The 25909-nt window shown below is 58.6% G+C and overlaps 1 protein-coding gene across 1 annotated transcript; it reads right to left on the bottom strand.

Moving 5' to 3' along the window:
* Window positions 1–1449: 1449 nt before the first annotated feature.
* LINGO3 (leucine rich repeat and Ig domain containing 3) lies at window positions 1450–24048 on the bottom strand. The gene is made up of 3 exons (XM_056338426.1): window positions 22884–24048; window positions 13256–13359; window positions 1450–3301 (listed from the first exon to the last, which is right to left on the bottom strand). Exon 3 carries the CDS (start codon window positions 3265–3267, stop codon window positions 1450–1452), a length of 1818 nt encoding a protein of 605 aa, XP_056194401.1. The 5' UTR covers window positions 3268–3301; window positions 13256–13359; window positions 22884–24048.
* Window positions 24049–25909: the final 1861 nt, after the last annotated feature.

The following is a 25909-nucleotide window of genomic DNA, read 5'->3' as shown; positions in this document are numbered from 1 at the left end:
AGGGCCGGGGATGCCTGGCAGGGGGACGGGCAGGGGACGGGCAGCCGCCTTCTCCAGCTCCCAGTGCCCAGCCTGAGCGCCGCCGGCTGGAGAAGGGGCATCCAGGTGGGGGACATGCTCCCCCTGGAATGGGGGACAGAGGTGGGACCTGCAGCAACCTCTGCGTGTGCACATGGGAGGAGGCAGACGAGGAGGAGGAGGAAAGTGATGGGCTCCCTGGCCTCTCTAAGTCCCATCCAGGGTCTTCCCTTCCAGCTGTGCCAGCTCTGCCCCTTCTCCCACCCATACAGTGCTGCCCTGAGAGGGGAGCCCGGGGACACCCACCCGTGGGCATCAGCGCTGGAGGGTGCGGGATCCAGGCAGACACGACAGAGGTGCCAGCTGGGACCTTCTCCCTGTGTCTGCTTCTGCCACTGGTTCCCCAGCTGGTTCCTGCGAGCCCTTCTCCCCTTCCTGAGGCTGCACCGCTGCCCTGTGCAGGACGAGCCAGCTCCCGCTCTCCTGCAGACTTGGACTTTGCAAACCACAGAAAATGGACCCAAAAGTGCCTTTTGCACCTTCGCGAATCCCGACTCCCCAGCCCTTCACCCTCACTGCTCCTGCAGCAGCTTGGGCAGATGCAAAGGGCTTTGCCTCACCCTGGGGCTGCTCCTTCTGGTTTTAGCGACCTTGGCCTCATTTTGCTTCTTTTCTTCCTTTTTTCTTGCTGACACTTCCTCAGAGCCCGGCCTTGGGTGGGTTATTATTGCTTGTGCAGGAGCATCCCTGGCCACCCGCATTTGCAGATGCTGCGTCTTAAATCTGCCGACAGGAAGCTATCACAGCACAGGTGTGCCCCAGGGGGTCCGGCTTTGCCGAGGGGCTGGGGGAGACCCCCAACTCAGCGCAACCTCCCCCAGCACCCCAGTCCTGCATCGCCCCGGAAGACTTTTCTCTTGGATATTCATTAAAAAACATATCATTGGACCAACCCACCCCCCCCCCCAAAACCAACAACAAGAAAAGAGAACCATAAACAACCACCAGGAAAGTTTTCCGGAGAGTCTCTTAAAAAAAATGGGAAAGGGGGAAAAAAAAGAAGCAGGGTTTTTTTTTTCCCAGGCCCAAACGCTGCTGTTCTCTTGGCAAGAGAAATGCATAGTTGGTAGCAAAAATGTTGGCTACATCGGGAGCCCCTGGAGCTGCGACGGCTGCTGAGCCATTGTGCCCCAAGGGCTCACCACAGGGCCGGGACAGCCGTGGCCATCGCTCCCCGCCCCTAAGGTCCACGTGGTTCTGACCCTGCTGGCCCACGGCACCTCTGCCATGTCTCCATCTGTGTCCCAGCACTGCGAGGTCCCGCCACCAGCCCTGGGACGTCCCTGGTGCTCCCACCACCCCTTCGACCCCGTTCCGCCGTGGCCGTGCCCGGGCCCAGGCAGCAGACAATGGTTCTCTTCTGGGAGAGGCTCAGATCATCTTCATGTTGAACTTTCTGGCTCCTCCTTGGCCAGTGGTGGTGGTGGGACCGTCCACCTTGCGGAAGGAGTACTCCACTGAGAAGTTGTTCTTGTGCTGCCCCCGGCCCCGGCTCCAGACGAAGAGGAGGAGGAAGCAGAAGAGCACCACGCCCAGGAAGGTGATGCAGCCCATGGCCGTGGAGACCAGGATGGTCTTGAGGTCCAACGTAAACTTCAAGAAGACTTGCGTGTCATTGTGGGAGGTGTCGTTGAACTCGCTGAGGTATAAAGTCCGGTTTGCGTAGCGGGAGCCATCAGCTGGGCGACCCTTGACTGTCAGGGTGGCGAAGTAGGTGTCGTTGCCGCCTGCGTTGCTGGCGATGCAGATGTAGGTGCCACTGTCCTGCACCTGGGCGAAGCGGATCTCCAAGGTGCCCCCAGGCAGCACGGTCACCCGCCCCGTGCTGCGGGTGGTGATCATGCGGTGCTGGGGGGACACCCAGGCGATGGAGGGGTCTGGCTCCCCGTCTGCCCGGCAAAGGAAGGACACGGACTGCCCCTCCTGGGCTGTCACGTGCTGCAGCTTCCGATCCCGGATCTTGGGCTTCTGGCAGGTGAAGTACTCGAAAAGCACAGAGTCCGGGAAGTCGCGCAGGGCATTGCCCTGGATTTCAGGGGGCGAGGAGCACATGGGCTGCTGCCCGTCGAAGTTGAGCGTCTTCCGCCGCTGCAGGATCCAGAGGAGGCGGCAGTCGCAGGCCAGGGGGTTCCTATCCACCCGCAGTGTCTCCAGCGTGTTGACGGAGTGAAAGGTGCTCTCCTCCAGCGTGGAGAGAAAGTTGCTGGAGAGGTTGAGCAGCCGGATTTGTCTCAGGCCGGAGAAAGCCTGCGGCTCCACGGATATCAAGAGAGCGCCCACAATGTGGAGCTCCTGGAGCCGGATGAGGTCTTTAAAGGAGCCCTTCTGCACAGTGCTGATGGGGTTGTAGGACAGGTTCAGGTACCGGAGGTATACCAGGTTCCTCAAGGCAGCGGCAGGCACGGCTGTGATGTTGGTGTAGGTGATGGAGAGCGAGGTGAGGTTCAGGCCCTGGAAGCTGGTGGGGGAGACGTCTTCCAGCAGCGGCCAGTTGTCAATCTCCAGCTGCAGGAGGTTGTAGAGCTTCTTGAAGTTTTGGTCCTCCAGTGCAGAGATGCTGAGGTGCCGGAGCCGCAGCACCTCCAGGTTCTGGAGGTAGGAGAGTGACTCCGCTGAGATGGAGGTCAGGTTGCACTTCTCGATGGTCAGCTGCTCCAGGCCGAGCAGCCCTGAGAAGGCCCGCTGGGAGATGTACACCAAGTCGTTATCGCCCACCTCCAGGCTCTTCAGGTTTCGCAGGTCCTGGAACATGTAATCCAGCAGGATGACGAGTTTGTTCTCGCTGATGTCCAGGAGCGTGAGGTTGGTCAGCTTGGTGAAGACCCCTGGTGGGATGAGCTTGAGCTGGTTCCCCCGCAGCCGCAAGGTCTGCAGGTTGAACAGGTTGCTGAAAGCGCCCGGCTCCACATTGGAGATGATGTTCTCACTGAAATCCAGCTCCTCCAGCAGCGGGTATGGGGAGAGGTCCCCCGGGTTCAGGCAGCGGATGCGGTTCTTGTTGAGCTCCAGGATCTTGGTCTCGGTGGGGATGCCCTCAGGGATGGAGGTGAGCCGCTTGCGGTGGCACACCACCGACTTGATCTGCGGGACACACTCGCAGCGGGCAGGGCAGGCTGCCACCCGCGGGGGGCTCAGGAGGACCAGGTGGAGGACCAGGACCAGAAGCCACCATGTCATTGTGTAGAGCATGGTCTTACGGGCTCACTACTGTTCCCCCATGTGCCTGGAAGGAAGAGAGATGCAGAGTGAGTGGCAAGCCTGGGGGAGGCTAACAAAGTCCTACCCAGCCCCAGATCACCCGTCTGTGGGCTGAGATTGGAAAATGCTCCCCAGACCGTGGCCTGTGGTGCTGGTAAGGCCCCAGCACCCCCCAGGAAACCCACTGGACCCCACTCTCAGCATCTAATGGGTGACCTTGTGATTGTGCCCCATGCAAACCTGGGGTAAACAAGCCCCACTGCCCGCACATTCTGTTGGGAGAGCACAGGAACCGAGGCAGGAGGAGAGGTTTGTGAAAGGGCAGTGTAGGAGCAGAGAGATGCAGCCAGAGGCCTTGCAAACTCATGACACAGGTGGGATGCCACATGTCCTCGGCTCCCCCTGCAGCTGCAGCGAGGTCTTATCTGGCAGCACAAATCCTTCCCAAGCCCGGGGCTCCGTGAGGTCCCCCAGGACAGGGGATGCTCAGTGCTGCACGTAGGGACCTGTCCTCCCATCCCTGTCCCCAGCATCGCCCTCTCGGAGTGGAGATTAAGGCAGCTGCGGCACAATCTTCACAGCAGAGGGATTAATGCCGACCCTGCGCAGCGTGGTGCCCTGGCTGCCCTCCTTTCCAGGGATTAGCACTTGGCTGTTGCTTTCCCTTTTCTCTGCTTCCCCTTTCCCACTGCCCGTCCCTTTCCGCGCCCCAAAGCCGCTGGGCTGCCACTGCACCTGGAAACGCACTCCACAGTCCCCCTTTCCATAATGAAGCACTGTCATTAACCTAATTAAGTGGCAGAGCTGCTTGGTTGGGGTGCTGTGGGGTATTTCTGGGCCTGCATGCATCCTGGCATGCCTGCCTCCATGGGGAGATGCTCACCATGTCCTGGCAGCCCCTCCTTCTCCTCTTCCTCCCCCTCCTCCTCCTCCTCTTCCACCTCTGACTCCTCCACCTCCTCACTGCCAGGGTTTATTTGCTTTGTGCCCTCCCAGGTGTCTCCTGGCCACTGCACCTCATGGGCAGGAGGCAAGAGCATCCCTCTTCCCAGCTGCTCTCCATCGACAGTGTTTACCTGCGCTCCAGCGGCCCTCACCGGGGACAAACCTGCCTGTCCCTGGGACATCTCCGCTCACAGACTCCGAGCCCTGCCTTCGCTGTTTTCCAAATTTTCAGCACGGCCAGACTGATGGTTTGAAGGGGCAGTGGGGCACCGACCCCTCAAGCACAGGGGACCACATCCCATCACTCCCACAGCACTGGGACAAACTGGTGTGCAGTACCCGAGAGGCAGCCAGGCTGGCTCCAGCCCTTCTGCCTCAGGGAAGCCCAAGCCCTGGCTCCGGGGAGCGCTGGACCTTGTTTCCTTACCCAAGCCCCCACCCCCTCACTTCTGTCCCTCTGGGTCCATCAGGGACCCCAAACACGGCTGCCAGAGCCCAGCCAAATGTGGGGAGGGGGGACGGGAGGATGCGATGTCCGGAGCCGCTCAGCCCATCACAGGTTTCTTCCAACCTAAATGATTCCATGGCTTTTCCTATTCTATGAATCCATGACTTTTTTTTTTTTTTGGTGCGTGCCTTAATCTTGCCACATTTCCCTTTTTCTTCCAGCCGAGAGGGAAGCGTTCCCATTTTTCACACAACCACAGGGAGGGGACCAGCAGCCGGGTGGGATGCAGCATCACATTTCCTTGCTGGAGGACAGTGGGGTGGGACCAGAGATGCCCTTGATGCCCCAGCCCCTTCTTACCCCCTCGCCAGCTATGCAGCCCCCTCCAGCAGTGCTCAGGCTTCACCATTGCACCCAAACCCCCCTGTCCAGTGACTGGGGGTCCCCAAATGCCCCCCAAGCACTGGAGGAGGGATGTGGCTGGAGCTGCTTGGCAGCTTCTGCCTTCTGGGAGGCTGCTCACAGCCATGCCAAGAGCATTTTGCGTTCGGCTCTGCCTGGCTGGTGGCCTTGGGAACCCGAGCTGGCTCTGGGATGGGGGGGGGGGGTGGCTTCCTTGGTCCCCCCACTTCAGAAGGCTCTGCTCCTGCTCTGCTGCAGGGCTGAATGGGCAGGATGCACTCGGGCACGACCTGCAATCCCACAGGAAAAACACCTTCCCAGTTGACTGTGACGCATTTTTTCTAGGTAGCATCTCTATGCTTGGCTGTATCTTGTGCCTGCCGTCACATCCCCCAGGGGCTGGGGGTGGATCTGGCCCCTTCCCCTGCCCACAGCCACGGTGCTGAGGCAGCCCATGAGCACGCCAGCTCACCGCCGTGTTTATTATGAATGAGCCCGCGGTAACCATACTCCACTTTTGGTTACTACTCTGGCCACCTGATCCTCTAAGCAGAGGTATGAACCTGCTGGCGTTGTTTTACCCGGCAGCCAGGGAGCAGGAGCCATGGCCCATGGCTATCCTCCCCGCTCCGCAGCTGCAGCAGAGCACCCATGGGTGCTCTGGTGGAGCTGGGCACGGCCCCGACACCCTCAGCAAACCCCACAGCAGGGGATTAATGGGTGCTGGATGAGCTTCCCCTCCCAGCAAATCCAGGTGGATACACGCTCTGGAGTGGGGGTCTCTGCTGGCCCCGGAACATCCCGCAGAAGCTGCCCCAGCTGTGGAGACCTCGTGTCCCCTGCAGTGACAACTGGGACCCCATGGTCCCCATCCAGCCCGGGCAGAGCCCAGCACAGAGCTGAGCCCACTGGCTATTAATAGCTCATGACTCCGACAGCGTGGTGCTCTCCAGGGCTCACCTCGTCCCCGGGGACTGAGGCCAATTAAGACTCCAGTTGAAGGCCTAGATACAGGCTCTTCTTCACATTTAATTTATTTTTAAAAATAACACGCCTGCTGCCTGCAGGGCTGGGGAACAGAGCCGGGAAAGCCTGCGGCTGAGGGGCTGCGGCACAGGGTGGGGAAGCCAAGCAGACCACCTTTGGCTAACTCAGAGCCCCTGGGAGCAGCCCCCAGCTCCTTCCCCCCCTCCCCACCAGGACAGGTGGCCACTGAGCCTGTTTTGTTCCAGCCACCCCAGCACGGTGCTCCCCAGCCACCCGGTTCGCAGATGCTCAGCTGCCAGCCACCCCAGCTCACAGGTGGGGTTTCGCTGCCTCACCACCGCTGCTCCGGGAAACGGAGGCGGCAAATCCCTGTCACCCGCTTCGAACGGCTCCTGCTTTGGTGGCACACGCTTGGCACACTCAGCTCCTCAGACAGCAATTGCTCCTCAGCCACCATTCCTCCCTTTTTCTGAATAAAGACCAGAAAATAAGCCAAGGGTGACATTTCTAGGTTCCCCTGTTTTGACATCGTGCACGTACAAATGCTTCGGTCAAAAAAGCATCTTGTTTTATCGTACCATTGACTTGCAAGATGCAAAACGGTCCTGCCGAGACCTTCTCCTTCAGGAACCCCACTGCTGCTGCTGGATGAGCCTGTGTCACCTCCTTCACAGGTCTGCCTGGGGAGGCTACATGCTTGGGACAGGGGATGCAGGGGACCCCAGGGGAGGGTGGAGACCCCCAGGCAGGGAAGGAAAAACCAGGGCAGAAAGCAATGCTGGGACCCCCATGCATTTTTGAAAGGCTCATCCTCAAAACACCAATGGGGGGGATGTGTGTGCCCTGACACACAGGTGACAGGGAGGTGGCAGCGCCAGCAACCCGTGCCAGCACATCCCAAATTGACATGAGACAGGAGAGGGCTCCTACAAACACCGCCGGCAGCCAAACGCTGCTGGAAACACCCCGAGCGCTGCCTGCTCGATGCTGCTTGCCAGCAGCCAGCCCTGCCCTGGCAGCGAAGCGTCCCAGCTGCCTGCCCATGGCCGCCCTCGCTCCCCGGCTGCCGTCCCCAGCCTGCCAGGCTCTGTGCCAGCAGCTCTTCGGCGCAGACAGCGGCACCTCCGTGCTCGCTGGGGGCCGTGCCAGCATCCTCGCAGGCGCCACTGCCCCGCTCAGCCCCTGCACTGGATTTGGGAGGAGGATGGTGTGGCCGAGCATCCCTGCCGAAGCAGGGTGGTATTTCCCCTGGCTTATTTCCAGCTTGCCAAGACTGCTCGGGCAGAGCGCCGGACTCTCCATCAGCACAAACTGCCTGTGCTCCCCGGTCCTGGGTTATCAACTAGATGAACTCTGCGTTCCCAGGAATGGGGTACAGCTGCATCAAGCAGGCTCGATGGCTCGGCTGGGACTCAAACCACTCGGAGCTGCTGGCTTGGAGCGGAGGATGCGCGCGCTGAACGGGGACTCCACCAACTCCCACGGGTGGGTGCCAGGCTGAGCTCTGGGCTTTGCCTCCGGGTGGGAGCCTTGGCACGGGGAAGCCCAGAGCCAGAGCCCTTCAAGACCCGAAAAGGAGCCCAGCTCCCCAGTCCTGTGCCAAAACCCATCCAGACGCCTGCTCCTTCCTCCCCACTAGAAAACCCCGCGCCCCTATTTATACCCTGCAACAACCAGCAAAAGCACAGCCTGCCTGCGGGGGTCTTGGGTTGCAACGGAGACACCCAGAGCCCCCGGGATGTCTGCTTTGTGCTCAGCTCTCACTGGTGATGCTGCCCAAATCAACCTGTAGCACCTGCAGGCTGACACTGGCCCCCCGGGGCAATTTTAGGCATTTTTCAGAGCTGATACAAAAAAAATCCGTGCCCAAACGTGAAGTCAGGGATTTGAACCATGTATTTCCAGCCACGGCTGCAGGTGGCTTTGCTCACAGCAGAGCACAGTCACCAGGGACATTTTCCAAGGGCACTGAAACAGGGACCGAAGGCGATCTTGTGCTGCTCAGTGTCTCCAGGGTTTCTCCTGCCACCACCCAAAAATAAACCTGTGGCTCTTGCAGTTTTATTTTATCCATTGCCTGGAGTCTGCAAAACCAATGGGTATGTGGCCACGCTGAGCTTGGAAAACCCACAGGAAAGACCAGGGGGCATGGGGAGGATGGAGATGATGGGGAGGAGCTGAAGGAGCATCCCTGGCTGTAGGAGTGACACCAGCAGGTTTCTCCCTCTGCTGAGGGCAGCAGAAACAATTCTGCTTATGCTGGGGAGTGGAGGAGAATAGATCAGATCTGAGGCATAAACAAAGAGGCAGAAAACTTGGAGGGTCAGAGGAGGCCAGTGACGTGCCTGCGCCTTGCTCTAGCGAGGCTCTAGTGATCAGGCAATTAGCAAACCAAGCATGAGAATAATCCAGCTGAAACAGGGAGAGGAGGAGAGAGCTGGGGATAAGAAGGAAGAAAATCAATCACCAGACCTAATGGAGAATTATCTAGCAGAGAGTTATTCCTAATCCCATCAGAGTCTGGCTGGGAAACAAATTCTTCCAGCTCTGCCACTCCACAGCATGTTTTTCTGGGTCAGTTCAGCTCCCTGCAAAGCCGGGTGGGAGCAGGCAGGAGGCAGAGCGGGAGCAGTGGCGGGGACAACCGAGCGGCTGGGTGGGCGGCGGGGCAGCCTCTGCAGCAGGAGGGCAGCCGGCAGGCTCCGTACGGTGGGTGCTCCCATGCCGCGGTGGCTCGTGCCTGCAAGACCTGGCAAATGCCCCAAGGTCGGGGCTCCCCGGGGCACCAGGCAGCCAAGTGACTGCAACCAACAGCCATGGCAGAGCCCAGCAGGGACCCGTGGTGGCTGTCCTCCTAAGAGTCACCCTCCTGAGCCGGCTCAAACAGAAACAGGCTTTCCTGACGACTCACAGAGATGGAAGAAGAAAGTGTCGGAGGAGAGATGTCTGTGAGGAGACCAGCTCCTGCTGGGCCACTGCAGAAAGTGTCCCGAAGCGTGACTTCAAGGGACTGCTCGAACAGCGTGGAAACCTTCTGTAGAAGGGAGTTACTCAGGTGACTGGCAGCTGCTGCATCCCACTCGTCTCCCCCTGCTCAATGGCCCCAGGTTTCGGGGCCAGCCGAGACAATGCTGGAGCACGAAGGCTGTGTGAGCTTTCAGCAGAGGCAGGATTTACCCTTTCTACCCAGCAAAAGCCACGACTGATGTCTTAACGGAGCTGTCTTCCCACCCTGTGATCCCATCCTGAGTCCTAGCTGAGTCCTCAACAGTCGAAACCACAGGACTCTCCACTTTTCCTCCCACGTGGAAACTCCCAACCCTCACAAATGCTGCGAAAACCCAGAAATGAGGATTCCCTAATGAGCTAAGACACCAAGGAGACAACTTGAAAGAAGCCATGGCTTATTTTTAGAGTCAACCTTATGATTCTTGAGCACGTGGCCCAGGCAATACTGCACAGGCAGCCACAGATTGGCCGCAATCTGCTTTTCTTCTTGATAGACGTCATGTCTGAATCTCTATCTCTACAAGATGCTCCCGGGAGAGAAGACATTTAGATACGACCACAATGTACAACATTTCTAAAAGGTCACTGCATGTACTAGGGAACGAGGTGCAGGAGCCACTCATCAGCAACAGGGGCTTTGGGGAGGTATTTAACATTCCACAAGCATCTTTATTTCTCTACCAAGGTGAGTAACTCCTCTAAAACGCGGGAAGGGGGAGCAGGACTGGTGGGTGCTACACTCTTATTTCAACCCAAGCAGTTGGCTTGAACCACCAGCCAGATCTGAATCCCGACACCCACTGGGCGATGGTGGCTGAGAGCAAACCTGGCCCAGACCTTCACGACCTCAGCACCTGCTGGACCACGCGGGAACCAGGGCTGGGCTCCACTCCCTGTCTCCAACCAGAACGCCTTGCTGGTGGTGAGCTGCTCCACTGGCATCGCTCAGAAAACACTGGAGTTGAGCTTGGGTTTAGTCAGGGGCGGTGGTCCCCGGATGGGCACCGGGGATTATTTTTTTCAGGACTCCCAGCAAGTTTCTGCTGCGCAGTGAGAACTTTTAATTTGCAGAAGCCGTTAATGTCATGGGCAGGATGAAGAGGGTCGGGAAGGCAAATGCAGGCTGACGATGCACGTCCCTGGGACTTCACCCCAATGCTTTGCCATCACTGTCTGTCACCCGACCAGCTGCTGGCCACAGATCCCATGGTGTCCTTGTCCCTGAGCACCCACTCGGCTGGGAGAGGACCCAGCAACGAGCTCAGAGGCCACCCGGGTCTAGGAGGCTCCCCCTGTAAACCACCTCCCCCCTCTCCCACTGAACAGCAGGATGCAGCCCAGGAGGCTTTGCAGAGCTCCTCATCCAAACCAAAGCTCCTCATCCGAACCAGCCTGGGGGTCTGCCCGTACTCAGGTTTCTCCCCAACCCAGCACCAAGAGCGGGGACGGGCAACCCGAGCCCCCGGGAAACGTCCTCCTGGCATCTGTTGGGTTTTAAAGCCCACGCCACGATGCTGCTGCAAGATGTAGAAAACACACGCTCCCAACAGCCCCATCCAGCACAGCCGTGACAGCCAGGCAGGCACGTACCCTGGCTACGAGCAGAGCATCTCAGGACGCAGGGCTGTGCTCCTGGCAAGGGCTCCTGCCCCCACTGAGACACAGATAAAAGTCATTAAATGAGAAAGGGGAATTTGCTCCTTCTCCTGCAGCTCCTTCCCCCTCCTGCCTCCCACGGCGTGTGGCTGCTTTACGAGCTCATCGCGTACCTTCTGCACCAGGGCTGCCAAAACCCAGCCTGGGAGCAGCACCCCAGGAACAAACCCTGGGCGGCAGAGAGCACCGGAGCCCGTGTGCCACGCATGGCTGGAGCCACGTGGAAGGGGACGGAGGGAGCTTGCTGGAACCTGGCCAAGCAGGACATCCCCAGGCAGAGCTCGCTGTCCCCCCTCACTGGGAGCACCCATGTCCTGCCACAGCATCCGAAGGGACTCCCAAGCAGCAGGGACAACGTGCCACCTGGCCATGTGAAGGGGCCCTGTGTCTTTGCTCCTCTAACCCAGGCAGCTCCATAATAAATGAAGTACAGGAGCAGGATGATTAATAATCATAACTGAAAAGCATACACTGTAATTAGCCACCCTTCAGAAAGCTGATTGATGACGCTGCTCGGGGGCGCGCGGCGCACCCAGGCTGGCACACATGCAGCCGCTGGCCCCAGCCCCGGCCAGCACCTGGCAGAGCCCCCCCCCAGCTGCTGGTCGAGGACATCGCAGCAGCCTGAGCACCAGCTGCTTCCCCGCAGGCTTTGCCCCGGCAAACGACCTCATTTGTCCACCTGGTCCAGCGCGCCAGCCCTCGTTAGATTAGGTTGTTCATTAAGCTCAGCATCTTGGTGATGCTGGCCTGAGCCCCTTGGGAGTCTGGCATGTAAATCTCACACCGTGATTGATGCTTCCAGCTGCCGGCACTGGACCTTTGATGGCAAAGTCTACTCTTCATCCCTTACCTGAACTGCAGTGGCACCCAGCGCAGAGCCAGGGTTGCACAAAACCAAGTCAAGGTGGTCACAGCTACCTCTCCAAGGCACACAGATAAAATGACAGCTATTTCCAGGCTTGACCCTCAGAGAGGACCCTGCTCCTGAGGGCTCAGCCCCAGGGGTGCCCTCACCCACGGCGGGGGGTGCAAGGGTGCCTGGCACGCTGGCGAGCCCGGCTTCCCTCCAGAGAGCGAGCCTGGAGCCCTGGGGCTGGCTGCTGCCAGCCCACGGGCACCTCACCTCGGGAGGGTGATGCATCACTTGGGAGGCTTTAATTCAACCGGGCGGCTGGACCTGTGGGCAGGATGAGCAGGATGAGCAGGCTGACAGACAGATGTCTGCTCCGAGGACAGGGCAGGAGAGGCAGCCATGGGGGGAAAGCAAGCGGTCCCAGCAGGACTGCTCGGCTCTCTACAGGATAACGAGCTTCTTGTGGCTCTGCTAGCAAACCTCTGTGGGTGCAGGGGGGTGAGAGGGGCAGGTATGGAGCCCCTGATCTGCTGGAAACCCTGCTCACAGCTGGAATCCCAGGCAAGGGGAGTGCGGAGCAAAAGCCTCCCCTCCACCTTTCAGCTCTGCTCAGCATCAGTCCTGGGCTGAATGCATTTTTTAAGACCTGTCCACAAGCTACTGCATTGGCAATTTCATTGCCATCCCAATTACGATCATGGGAGCAGCGAGCAAAGAAAGCAAAACGCCATTACAGGGTGAAATAACGCTTGACATTGCAATCTATACCTCATCCTGCCAGTGGGAGAGAGACCGAACCCCCCACTGTAATAAGTCCCTGGGAGGGGAGGGGGACGGCGGACTCGTCCCAGCCCTGCCTGAGCCCTGGGAGAGCAGAGGCCCCCCCAGCCTCGCTGCTCAGATTTCGGAGGGGGTTGCCCGGGCCCTGGGGGGGGGTGTCCAGCTGCGCCACCCCCGCATCTCCTCCAGGCTGGAGACTGCAGCAAGTGGTGACATTTGGAGCAAGACACGCTGGTGTCTGTCCCCAGATCTACAGCTTCGGGGCATCAGCTGTGGCTGCAGGACCAGGGCAGTATCTCCCTTCCCACACGCAGCCCCAGTGAGGTCCCCACAAGTCAGAAGTCTCCATGGCAAGAGGGGAAGGGGATGGCAGGGCTGTATCGCTTCACTCCCTGTCCGGCATCTTGACAGCAGAGCAAGGGCAAAGGCTCCAGAGCCCCTCTCCCAGAGCTGGGGGACTCCCGAATCCCATGAAACCCACCCAAACCCCAAACTGCCACTCTTCAAAGCGATGCTGCGCGTGCAGGCCAGTGCGGCCAAGTCTGGGGTCCCCGCTGCTGTCTGCCAGTGGCCTCAGAGGGTGTAACAGAGCTGAACGCCCCTGAGCTTCACATCACACCCCCACTTCAGTTACTTTTTCTTCATTTTGGGGCCATGGCAACAGGCAGGAGATTTCTCAGCTGTTACGTGGGATAAACCACCAGCTCGATGGTACCAAGTGCTCCACACTGAAAAAGGATGGTGGGGACGAGGAGGGAGCTAATGCCACCAAGCAGGGATGGCCACGAGCTAGAAATGAGTTGGATTTCAAGCATCCCAGCGTACAGATCCCATGAGGTGCAAGGGCAGGGATGCTGCTGTCCCCCCCGCCCCTCTCAAGCCCGGGGGGTGCTCACCGTTCTGCAGGTCCGGGGCCGCACCAACATCTGGGTCTGCTGTGGCATCTGAGATCGGGGATGTTTAGACAGCAAAGTGTCCGGCACAGCCAGCCTCGGCTCCTCTGGGCAAAACAGCACAAGGAGACGACTGTCAATCACCTTTCCACAGTGTCCAGCACAGAAATCTCAAATAAATGCCCCCAAAACCCAAGGACGTGGCACACGGGCACCTCGCAGAGAGGGGAAGCATCGAAGCATCCATAGTGTTGCTCCAGCCCAATGTGTGACCTGACCATTCCAGCTTGCCCAATTACATCCATAAAATGATACAGCACTTTGTATCCTGAAGTGTCCTCTGACAAAAAGGAGAGTGTTGGAGCCAACAGCAGCTCTGGGATGGAGCAAGGGAAGACCCGGCAACGCTCCTGGGCAATCACCTGCGGGGATGCCAGGAGGCAGCACCCCCACAGCAGGTGCCCATGGGCAGCTTGCCAGGAGCCCCCTCATTTGGGGAGATTTGACCCAAACCTGGGAGAAGTGCCCTGTCCCATGTCCCTCCCCGGGGCTCTCTGCAGGGCTGAGACATGCTCCCAGCCCTGAGGGCCGGTGCAGGGGATGCAGGACACCAGCCTGCGAGCACGTTTCACTAGTTTGCTAAAGTGTTTTGAGCTCTCTGGATCAACCTTAATTAGTCTGTAACAAAGAAAGAGGGAACTGAAACAGCTCCTTTTTCAGGGGAAATCCACACCCTCCTGGTTAAGAGACCACAGATGGTCCCAGGCTCGGGTCCTGTTCAGCTACACTCACACAGAGATGCTGTTACAGAGATGCTGTTACAGAGATGCTGTTACAGCCTGGCAGCTGCTCTGACCTCTGCTCGAGACCCCAACTCATCTCTGCCCCCTGCTCCTGTCCAGCCCAGCTGCCCCAGAACTGCTCAGGGGGCATGGCAGCAGCTGGGGAGGTTAATTCCTGCTGAGAGGGGACCGGGGAGCCTTCGCCAAAGGAGCTTTCCATCGCTGGAGAACAGTGGAGAAAGGAGGAGCGGGCCCTGCAGCGGCAGCCCGAACCATGTGCCACCAGATCCCCCGCTTTGTGCTTGGGGGGGACATCGCCAGTGGCACCGGAGCTGACCCCAGGAGGGTGGGTGCCCCTGCCCGGGCAGAGCCACCCCCCGCAGCCTCCCCCCACATGCTCCTGCAGCCCCAGCGCTGCCTACCTGCTGCTTCTGGATGGGTAAAACTGCACTTTTGGGGTCCCCGGTGAACCGAGAGTGCACAGCACTCCAGAGAAGCTGAAATTCCTACAGGAAAGCATCACTACCCCAAAGCGAAAGATGGAGGGATCCCCCTAAAACCCACCGGCTCGAGGCTCAGCCATGCAGGTGCTGTGTGGGAGCTCCGCTTCCCTGGCCACCCCTGAGCCGGGGGTCCCACACAGCCCCTGGGGGGTGCAGGGTGGCTGGGCTTCACCAGGGACTGACAATCCCAGCCCGTTCCCTGCTCCAGAAAACCTTCCTCTTGTCTGCTTGGCCTGGGAGAACCTCAAGTTCTCCCTGGGAGGGCAAGCACCCACATTTCCAGCTGCCAGGTCCCAGTGTTGCCAGCAGCACAGAATCATGGAACGGCTGGGGTCAGAAGGGATCTCTGGAGATCACCTCGTCCAACCCCTGCTATGGCAGGGTCTCCTAGAGCAGTATCTCCTAAAGACCAGACCAGGATGCCCGTGTCAAGCTCCTCTGGGGCAGGAGCCCCCCACCCTCGGCACACACACACACACACCCCAAGTCTCCCAACCACAGCCTGCAGATGTGCACAGCAGCAAACCTGCAGCTCATCCCAGCCCATGAGAGACCCGCAGGGGCCAAACCACAAGAGACCCAGACCCCAAGAGCCCCCCGACATGCCCCCGCTTCAGGACACCCAACAGTGTCCAGGGTCCAGCCAGCCAGCATTGTGCTGCCCTGGCATATGGGAGCGCGGAGCATGGAGCAGTAAGCCAGAGACTTTTGTTCATTAGGGCAATTAGCATCACACTTCCCAGCCAGGCAGGCTTCCACTTGACCTTCAGTTATTGAAATATGAACAATAAAAATGATGTGTTATTGTGGAGGGGGTGTCACAGGCCGTTCATTTAACATGCGCCCCCAAGAACATCTTTTTGCAAAAGTAAATAGGAAAGTTTGGAAAACCATCTGAGAAAGAGAAAAAATTCAGCTCCACCCATCCACAGCAGCAGCCCAGCAGGGACAGGCATCTCCTGGCTTCTGGGGAGGGCAGAGCCAGAAATGACCCCAGGGAGAGGAATGGAGAGACGGGGCAGAGCTGTTCAAAAAAACCCCCAAAACCAAAAAAACCCCAAACAACAAGAAGAAAGAAATAGAGAAAAGACCTGTTTCTTAAGAGTCTTGGGAAAGTGGGAAGTTACTGAGATGGAGGCAGCTGAGCTGGACCCCAGCAGCACAGCATCAATCCAGCATCGAGCGGTCCCTGCACCGGCTCGAGGCTCAGCCATGCAGGTGCTGTGTGGGAGCTCCGCTTCCCTGGCCACCCCTGAGCCGGGGGTCCCACACAGCCCCTGGGGGGTGCAGGGTGGCTGGGTGGCCAGCAACAGCCGCGACCCAGCAAGAACCTCGGGGCAAATTCATGGGGAAAAAACCCACCAACAAACCCAACTGGCAGCTGTGACGGCTGGTGCTGGATGAAACAAATCCACCAGATCACAACCCCCTTTGCCACTGCAACAGCAAACAACTTGGGCCTGAACTCTGAATCCAGAGGCTGCCAGATGTTGGTGCAGGACTGAGCAAGGCAGGGAAAGGCAGCGGTGCTGAATGCCAGCAGGATGCTCCCTTAGCTGGAAATCGCTTTGCCATGAGGCTGGTGCTTGATGCAAAAAAAGTGAACGTGAAGACAAGACAAGGAGGGATGTCTGGCATCACCAGCTGCACTGCCCAGGGAGCAGACCAGAGGCTCCAGATCCACGTCAGCCCTGGGCACAAGGACTAATGAAAGCAGGAATTCCCCCCCGCCTTCCATTTGTCACACTTAGTTAATGCTTATGGAAAAAGGTTGCGATTTAGACCGCATTTATGTCACTTCATCTTTGGTTTGCAATTGCAGGGTCCTGCTCGTTTTCTACCCCCAGCTAGTGTTCAATTACAGGGGCGCTGCTCCATCCCACCTCACTGCTGCACTGGAACGGAGAAGAGACAATGGTCCTGGCCATGCAGCTCCCCCCAGGTCTCCGGAGAGGAGATGCTCTGTAGAAGGCTGACCTGAGAGCAGCCTTTTTCCTCTGGCAGCACAAAGGGAAGCAGATGGACTTTCTTTCAAATGAGATTTAAATGGAAAAACACAAAATAGCTCATTCTGCCAATATTGAAGAGTTGGCGCCCAGCTGTCCCAAGCACGGGGAAGGTCAGACCGGGTGACCCTCTGGAAAAAGAGGCCAGAAGCACCAACCACCCGCACAGTTTGCTCCTGTGGCCGCACCACTGAGGCTGGGTCTGAAACAGCGGTCAAGGCACGGCTCCGGGCACAGAGCTCAACACCTTATTTTCCTCCCAAGGGAAAAAAAAATAACCCACCTAAACTTAGGTATTATGGTCTCCATAAACCAGATCACTGCAAAGACTCAGTCAATGGAGTCTGGAAGAGATGCTTGGTCAGAGTCGCCTTAGTTACCCTACCTGGCACTGCAGGATGGTGCTCTGCAATCCTCTGCTGCTCACCAACCCGCCAGGGGTGGCACAAGGATGGTGCTTACGAGGCCTTTTGAAGGTAGGAAGCACCTTCCTGAGCCTGCCTGGGTCTTACTTGGTCCATCCCCAGGGGCAACAATCGCTGCTCCTCTGACTTGGGTTGTTTTACAGCCATCCTGGCTGCCCGGCCACTCCACATTACAGCCAGAGCTCCTTGCTTTGCTGCGCCCCAGGCAAGCTGGCCCCACAGCTCCTCAACGCCCCTCTAAACTATTTCAGCCTGCAAATGAACCCTCTCATCCCTCCAGACTGAAACAGCATCAAAATAGAGCAAGAAAGGCAAGCAAGACCTCGGGGGCACTTTTCTGGAGATGCTGAGGATGCGAGATGAGTTGAAGGTCAGGCACATCCCCTTGACCCGCTGTGTCTGCTTGCATCTGTGCATGTAAGTGGCCACGATACCCCCACGCTCCTGGCTCTGAAGCCAGCAGGGGCTTTGCTACCTCCAGAGCGATGGGTTGCTCAGCCCCAGGGAGAAGCAGGATGGTCCCCACTGCCCGGGCTCACCCCAGGTCCCACATGGCCTCCTTGAGTCTCCCGGGAGCATCAGGGTCCTGCCATGTAACAGGGACAGCACTCGGGCTCAAATGTACCCAGGGCAGTGAGAGGGAGAGGGACAATATTTGTTTCAAACATTTCTTCTATTCCCTTTCTATTAAATATTTTCCCTCCTCCTCTCAGAGAACCTCCTTTATTTCTCCCCATCTCCCTCTAGCAACGGTATCTGGGAGAAACAATGAATTTTTAATAGGAGGGGGCGGTGGGAAGCAGGAGACCCTAAGGCAAAGAGATAAAACATTGATCTATTAAATAACTCCATTATCACAAACCCACATTTTAGGGAGAGGGAATCGCACGAAGGACCATGCAGCTTCGGGCAGGGGCCGATGGGTGCCGACATCTGCTCACGCTTGGGGTCGCAGCCCCTGCTTTTCTCCTAAACCAGTGCCAGGGGGGATGCTTAGCAAAAGCAAGTTGCAGACGGGGCGAATCCTGCTCAGAGGGACTTTCCTGGCCTTGCCACATGCACACGGTCATGGCCGAGGTGGCTCTGGGTGCGCGAGACCCCCAGAGGCCATTGCCCAGGAAGGGGAACCCTCCAGCTCTCCCAGCCCGCAGCACTGTGGGTTGTCCCTCTGCACCAGCTCTTGCCATCACCTGGTCCCCACATCCCCCCGGGCTCTGCAGGGACATGGCTCACCCTTGCAGGGCAGAGGATGCCCGGCTCCCCACGGCGCCTGGCCCTGCCGCCTCATCACACGGCTACAACTAAATATAGTCCCCAGTTCTCTTTTCTTGTAGGCAGAACCAGTGCTCCGGGTGAAAGTCCTTTCCCATGAACTCACTGTTGCTTAATAAAGCACAAACCCTCGGAGACCTTGATGCTGGGATCTGTCATTTTAATTCTTGGTGACACTTGTTCCTCTCCACTACGGTACGTGGCCGCTGCTATTTTGGCTGGCACATCGGGAGCCAAACAAGAAGCCCTGGTGCTTCACATCTGAGATGTTAAGAGCTGGGATGCAGCTTTAAAAAACAAACCCATATGATGGATGGGGCTGCAACCTGCAGCAAAGCTCACGGTGGCATGAAAGATTCAGGGAGAGGAAGGCAGGAAAGCAAGGAAAGATCTGGGGGGCAGCCAGAGGGCACGGGAAGGAGGAGGGCGAAGGAGAAGGGCACGTGTTGGGGCTGCGGCTGGCTTTGCCACTCAGGACTGAGCTGCTTGGCGAGATGGATGCTGCCTCCACTCCCCAGCCTGGTACCTGGGATGCCCGTGTGGATACCAAGGCACCGTGGCAGCCTGGGGATGGCAGCCCAGAGCCTTCACCGTTTGCTTTTTGAACTTGCCCACAGGGAAGCAATTTCTCACAGTTTGCCCAAATTATCCACCCAAGTCCCTGCTATTTGGCCACGCTGGGGTGAGTTTGCTCCTGTCCTTGGTTTGCCCATTTTCTGTCGAGAGAAGTGCTCGGGGCTGGGGAGTGCTCTGCTCTGCGACAAGTGCCATTCCCCCACCTTGACACCCGCACCAGCCCTGGCCCCACATCTTGGCCAGCCTCAGCCCCCACCTCCCACACCCCACAGAGCCGGGGCACCCCTGGGCCAGCACAGGGGTCCAGCTACGGCCCCAAAGCGTCACAACTTAAAAGCCAAGAGATCAAAAGGAGAACCCAGCACATGCCCTTGCCAATGGCTGCCCAGCGCATGCTGCCGACAGCTGAGCGATGCTGCGGTCCAGCCCCCTCGCTCCTGCACCCCCTGAGCCAACGCTGATGGAAGCATTTGCTTTGTCTTTCAAGGTAAACCCCAACTACACCTCAAAAATAGCCTTCCAGAAAAGTCAACTGATAACACCTGAAGCCAAATCAATTTCCCTACCATTGCCGGCAAGCTGGAGTGGCTCTCGGCATCTTTTCCAAATGCTCTTGCAGGTTTTATTGCTTTCCTTCATCTCCTCTCACATCTCTGCTCTGAACATTTCTGCCCTCGCCTGTTCGATTTGATGTTTTTCCAGGACTCGAAAAGCGGCCCTTCGGGCTCCGGCAGCCCCTCCGTTAGCAGCGTTAGCAGCGCCTCCTGCCCCCGCACTGCAGCCCCTGCCCCGGGGCAGGGGAGGTGCCGCATGATGCCCCCTCCGCCCTCCTCAGACAATTTAATTGTTGCTTTACAGCTGCAGCCACAGGCAGGCAGCAGGAGTTTGGCTGTTGCCATCTCAACCTACAAAGCTAGGCCTCCGGACTCCATCCATTTACAGATGGGGAAACGATGCGCGGGGTGTATATTGGAGGTTTTTAGAGCCACTTGGGAAGTCAGTGTGGCCAGGGACAAGCTCAGGGACAGTCTCGCTTGGCCCCCGGGTCCCTTAGCTCTGAGATATGGCATTCGGCACCTGGGGGATGCTGCTGGCACCAGGCGTCCCACCCAAGCTGCCCACAGCACAGCGAGCCGGTGGCACGGGAATTACCGCTGCCCATGCAAAACACCCGTCCACGTTCTTTTATATTTCCAATGTTATTTCCAGGGCTACGGCAACAGCTCGCTCCCGTCCTGGGGATGCGAACGTAGCAGTGATGCAGCTCTTATCTGCTGGAGCAGCCCAGCTCCTCTGCAACCGCCTGCTCCTCCTGCCTTAGGGCAGCTTCGGGGCCACCCACTCCCTGGTAGGATGCTCGGGGGCAAAACAGTGGCAAGCCAACCACCCGAAGCTGGAAAAAAAACCCCAAACAATTCTAACATCAAATTAAAGCCTTTAAATGCCAAGCACAAATACAGCTGGGCGCTCTTGTCCGTCTGTGCCATCGGGCTTCAAATTCAATGTTTAATTCGGGCCCGTGCTGCTGCTTGGAGAGAAAGCGCAGTGATTAGGTTGGGGCCTTGGAGCGAGGGATACGTTATCTTGCAATGCAGGATTAACACAGCTAATAAAAACAGACATTCCTGAGCTCCAAACACTAGAAAAATATGAAAAAAGCCCCTGGCCCTGTTATCTTCAGTGAGGGATCGGCAGAAGCGAGTCCCCTGGGAAGGGCTGAGCCTGGCAGCAGCAGGAGGTGGTGCAGGATCCAGCCGTGCCTGGGAGATGCCCTGGCTCTGCCACCGCAGCGAGCCCCTTGCTCAGCCTGGCGCAGCCGCTTCCCACCCCAGGCATTGACGCCACGAGGCAGAAAAGCAGCCCAAGAGGGGTGAAAAGCAGCCCAGTCCCCATTTCTCTGGCCCTCCAGCTCCCTCCTCCCAGCAGAGCAGGATAAAAGCAAAATCTGCTGGGTTTTAAGCCAAAAACCCCAGCTCTTTCAAGAAGCTGTTTTGCCTCCTGCTTCCCTGTGTCGGTGGGGACACGTTTGCACCCTGCTCCAGGGGTGCTTCTCCTGCTGCTTTGCAAGCTGGGCATTGCCGTGTTCGAGAGCATCTTCCCCTGAGCCCAGCTCAGCCAAAGACCAAGAGCTTTGGGAAGGGCTGCAGTGGGATTTCTGCAGCCTCTGAAAACCATGAGAAATGTCGGGGGGAACCAGAAGCCACCTCTCCCAGCTGCTCCGGCCAAAACTCTGCTAGTCCTCCGGCAGCAACTCCGCTCCCTCCCCTCCACCTTAACGAGCACCACAGAACACTGTTGATAGATACATTATCTCAAATTAAACCGGATCAATCACAGGCTGTCACACTGGCAGCTCCCCAACATGTCTTGAATTATTCTCCTGTTTAAAGGACGCACGGCACGTTCCTTGCCATGACCCAGGGCAGGGGGTGCAGGCAGCAGGGACTTTGTCCCCAGCCTCCATCCTGCAGCGTGAGGGATGACAAAGCAGCGGCGAAGGGCAGAGCTTTGGGGTGCAAAGCCGCATGGTCCCTCGCTTTACCAAGAGGTTGCCATGCGGTTCATCACCTGCATTTTGCATTTTTAAGGCCACCGGCAGAATCTGGCCCTGGCTTTAAAGACATGCATGAATATATCACACTGAGCAGCCGCTGGGCTTGCAAGGAACTGCTGGGCAGCTCTGATTTTTCAGTTTTAGCTTGTTTGATTTTTTTTTTTTTAAATATTCCTTGTGATTTGATTGAGAGAGATGTTTGCAGGAACTTTCCCTCTCTGCATGCAGCTTTTCTCATGCTGTCTCCCTTGCGTTCGGGCTGGACCTGGGTAAACCAGTGCCCACTGGGGTGGCCTGCTCTAGGCAGGACAGCTTCCCACCCGCAGGCAGCGCATCCCCAGCCGGGCAGGAGCAGGCAGCAGCTGGCAGCTGAGACCAAGCAACAAAACTAAGCAGCAAGTGGTAGCTCTTCAAAAGGCCCAGGCTGGTCCTCACCAGGCAACCAAACGTCCCCAATCCTGCTCCATCCCCAGGTTCCAGCCTCTCCGGCTGGCGCAGCCGATGCTCTTTGCTCCGAGTGTGTGGACTCACACTCTGGGTGCTGCCAGGCTGCAGATCCACACGCTGAGCCGCTCTCCATCTATTTTGTGGGTGCTCTGCCTGCTTTTGTTATCCTCTCTCTTCCCGTTTGCTCTTTTCTCCTTCCCAAAAGCTCGTCTCAGGGTGAAGGCTGGGCACGGATTGAAGCAGCAGCTGCTCTTCTGCCACCGCCGCCTCGCGCGAACGCGGTGGGAATTAGAGCACCTTTTGTCAGGTTTTAAGCTCAATCCGTTTTGCAAGTGGATTAAGAAACTGGCACAAAAGTACTCGGGATGTGGAGTAGGAAGAGCAGGCTGCTATTCCAGAACGGCGACAGGAGCCGCGTCTGCTGCGATTGCTGCCTGCTCCATTTCCCGGAGAACCACAACCCCGGCAACATTCCCATGTAAACCAGACTGGGATTGCGGGCGGGATGCGCCTGGCCCGAACCCCGGGGGTGCGGGGGGCCGCGGCTGCGGGGCGGGGGGCAGCGGGAGCCTGCTGGACCGGGGGGGGGCCGACAGGGGCGGGGAGCAGCCACCTCCCGGCCCTGCCAGACCGGCTCGGGGCCGCCGGGGGGCTGCCCGCAGCGGCCCCAGCCCTGGCGGCGGGGGGGCTGCAGGTACCGCCCCCCCCCGAGCGCCGGGGCCGAGGGCAGCGCGGAGGAGCGGCGGAGCGTTGAGCCGGCCGGGTTCGGGCTGGACCCCCCCCCGCCCCGGCGCCGCTCCCCGCCCGCCTGAGGCCATGGAAGCCAACCCGGCACGGGGGGCGCCAGCCCTGCCCGCCCCCCCCCGGAGCTGAGCCCCGCTCCCCGCGGCCGCCGAGGGGCCCTGCAGCCCCGGGACGGTGGGCACCGGCCGGGCAGCCGGTTTGGGGGTACGGGGGGCAGGGGGCGAGGGTGGCCCCAGGGCGGCGGGGGCTCCGCGGCCGCCCCCCCACCCACGTGTGCGCCCCGCCGGGCTGTGCCCCCCCCCCCCCGGGACCCCGCACTCACCGCTCGGCTCCCGCTCCCCGGCTGCCCATGGCGCGGCGGCGCGGGCAGAGCCGCAGCCCCGGGGGCGGCGCGGCGGCGGCTCCGGACGGACCCCGGCCCTGCCCCGGCACGGCCCGGCCCCGGCTCTCCCCGCCGCCCGCCGTGCCTGGCCGTGCGCGGCGGAGCGGGCGTGGGAGCCGCCCCCCGCGCCCCCCGCCGGGCCGGGCCGCGCCGCCCCGGGAGCGCGGGGGAGGGACGGGGACAGGGACGATGCGCGGCCCCGGGCTGCGCTGCGGGAGGGGGGAATCCGTGGCGGAGCGCAGGGAAGGGTGTGGGGGGGTGTCTCCTCCTCTCCTCCCCGCCTTGCGGTGCCCGGAGGGGAGGGGTCCGCCCGGGATCCCCCAGCCCTGGGCTCCCCGAGCCCATGCCAGCACGCCCGGGTACCCGCCTGGGCTCCCCCAGCCCCGTGTCACCCAGCCGGTGTCTCCACCACCCCGTGTCACCCTGCCTACCTGCCCTGGGACAGGGTCCTGGGGCCCACAGCACCGTGAGCCCCCCTCCCTGTGCCGCAGACTTACCCCGCGGGGGTGGTTGTGGACCACCATTGCCATTCCCCCCCCCCCCCGCCCCCCAACTGGGAAATTGGGACAAACAGGGCATCGGCAGCACGGTAACAGCAGGAGTGAGCATGGCCCCAGCCCAGCTCCTGCGCGCCCGCTGGGCTCCATTACCCCACACGCAGCCACAGCAGGGCCAGGAAGACGCCAAGCTCTGCGGGTGACAACGTCGGTGCGCCCACCAGCACCCACCACCCACATGGAGACAGTGCTCACCATTAGCCATTCCTCCTCTGACCTCTCTTGCCCCTCAGCTCCTGCTAAAGCCTCCCGCAAACACGGATGATTTGGTTAATTAGGCTTTGAGGATGGGAAAGGCCAGTTCCCTCTTAGGGCTGACAGAATTCCTGGTCTTCTCCGTTCATCACTGCTGGTCCAGGCTGGCGCTAGCCTCGCTGGTCACAGGGCTTAGGAGATGCAGGCTGCTGAAGTGGAGTGTCCTGTGCCCTTGATCTGTTGCGTGACAGCTGATGAGCATCACCTGAGCGATTTGGTTACAATTTCTGCATCTGGCAGCGGTTTTCAAGCGGGGTTTGGCAGCATGTCCTCCATTTTACAGATGGGGAAACTGAGGGAAGAGATCAGGAGTAAGGAGCAGGCACAGCGCTGGATCCCAGGCTGATTTAGTGCCACGGGCTCCCTTGCTAGATGTTCCTGCCTGGATTGGCTGCATTTGTGCAGGATGTTGCCAGGAGAAATGCCAACAGCTCTCCCAGCTTGGGTGCCTTATCGGTTCCACTTGCAACTTCCATCCCTTGCTGCAGCCCAGTGCTTCTGCTGATGGAGATTTCTGGCTGCCTCCTACTGCTCGTTTGTTCTGGGATGTGGATTTATAATTTCAGTGCAGGCACAAGCATCTCAGGCTTTCCCATTTGAGTTTCATCCCTGGATCTGCAGTTAAAACCAGGAGATTTACATGGGTGTGAAGGCATTTAATTGCTGTTTTAAACAATAACAATTTATCTGCTTAATAAAAGGTGAAAAATCCAAGCATGAGAAATGCAACTTAGTTGGAGATGTATTTTTAAGAGGCTGGTGTTGGGGGGGAGGGCGTGCTGGAGCGATCCACGTTTCATTTCAATTCCCTAGGATGAAAAGGTGATTTTGGCTAATTTGAACCTAGTCATTAAGCTGCTGTTTCAAAAACACAGAGTCAATTAAACAGCTTCCCCCCCTCCTCGCTCCACAGGCCTGCCTTGTTATTAATCAAGGGACAGGGGGAATTGCTTCATCCATACGGCTCATGCTCCTGTCACTGGGAGCCAAGTGCTGATCTGATTTTATCTGATGGAAGATGCTTTCCCTGCCTGCTGGCCAGGATTAGAGTTGATTTTGGGGGGCAGAGTGCTGGTAATACAGAGGGGAGCCCAGGTTGGAGGGCACCACCTTGTCCTTGTCCCCTCTCCAAGCCTCTCACCAGAAATCCAAGTAATTTATGTTAGAATCTGACCCCTTCACACCATTATTTTACTTTGGGGGAAATCAAGGCACAGACAAGGGTTTGTCACTAAAGCCCCTGGAGTGGATTTTAGCTCAGACGTGATCCCTCTCCAGGTGTGTCCCAGTTCCCACCTCCTTCTACTAGCTTTGATGCCCCTTTAGCATCAATTTGGACTTTAATGAAAGCCCTGGACAAAAATGCAGGGAAGAGGTGCCAGGCTGAGGTTAACAGCTCTGCTTCCCTGGGCTGGAGCCTCGCAGCCCTGTGCTGGGCATCAGAGAAGCCCAGGGAGCCAGGTCTTGCTGTCCAATTAATTCAAATTTGCATTAATCAGAAATAACCTTATACTAGGAGACAGGGGGCAGGCTGGGCCAGGGGCCACCCATCCTCTGAGCACCCAGAGCCTGCTCCCTGCCACAGGCATTTGGGGGCTCTCCTTAGCTCCCTGGACTTTACCCCTACCCATCACCCCTATCCCAAGATCCTGGCCCTATGTAAAATAGTTGTGTGTGTGTGTGTGTGTGCCCTGCCCCTGCCATGAGGATGGGGACCCATAAACCACATTGCTCTGAACTCTGCCTCTTGCTCAGCATCAGGACTGGGGACGGAGTGGGACCACCTGGGTTACAGCTGTACCTTGTGAACTGAGGGGAACACAAATGTCACCTCCTCCTGTCAAGGTGTCCCTGTCCCCAGCTCAGGGGTGGGCTGGGGGAAGCACAGGGTGGTATGCCCTGGGGCTGTCGGCACACAGTGCTTTGGGGGGATCTCTACCTTTGGAGGTGCTGATCTGAGAGAGCCAGCACTAGGAGCGCCTTGACAAGTTTTACTGTTTCTGGGGCGTTTTCACACAGACTCAGCAAAATGATTTAAAAAAAAAAAAAATAAACGAGAGAGAAATAAAAAAATCACAGCTGCTCTGGCACACACTCAAAATCCCAAAGAGTTTTTGGCTGAAACGTGCCAACGGGAAAAAATATAACCCAATA

This window comes from Falco biarmicus, chromosome 4 (genome assembly GCF_023638135.1).
Source record: "Falco biarmicus isolate bFalBia1 chromosome 4, bFalBia1.pri, whole genome shotgun sequence".
Classification (NCBI taxonomy): domain Eukaryota; kingdom Metazoa; phylum Chordata; class Aves; order Falconiformes; family Falconidae; genus Falco; species Falco biarmicus.
Note: the sequence above shows the minus strand (reverse complement) of the source record. Positions and strands in the feature narration are given on the sequence as shown.

Excerpts from the sequence above, each read along its gene's own strand:
- LINGO3 (XM_056338426.1), bottom strand. The coding sequence starts at position 3,267 with ATGCTCTACACAATGACATGGTGGCTTCTGGTCCTGGTCCTCCACCTG.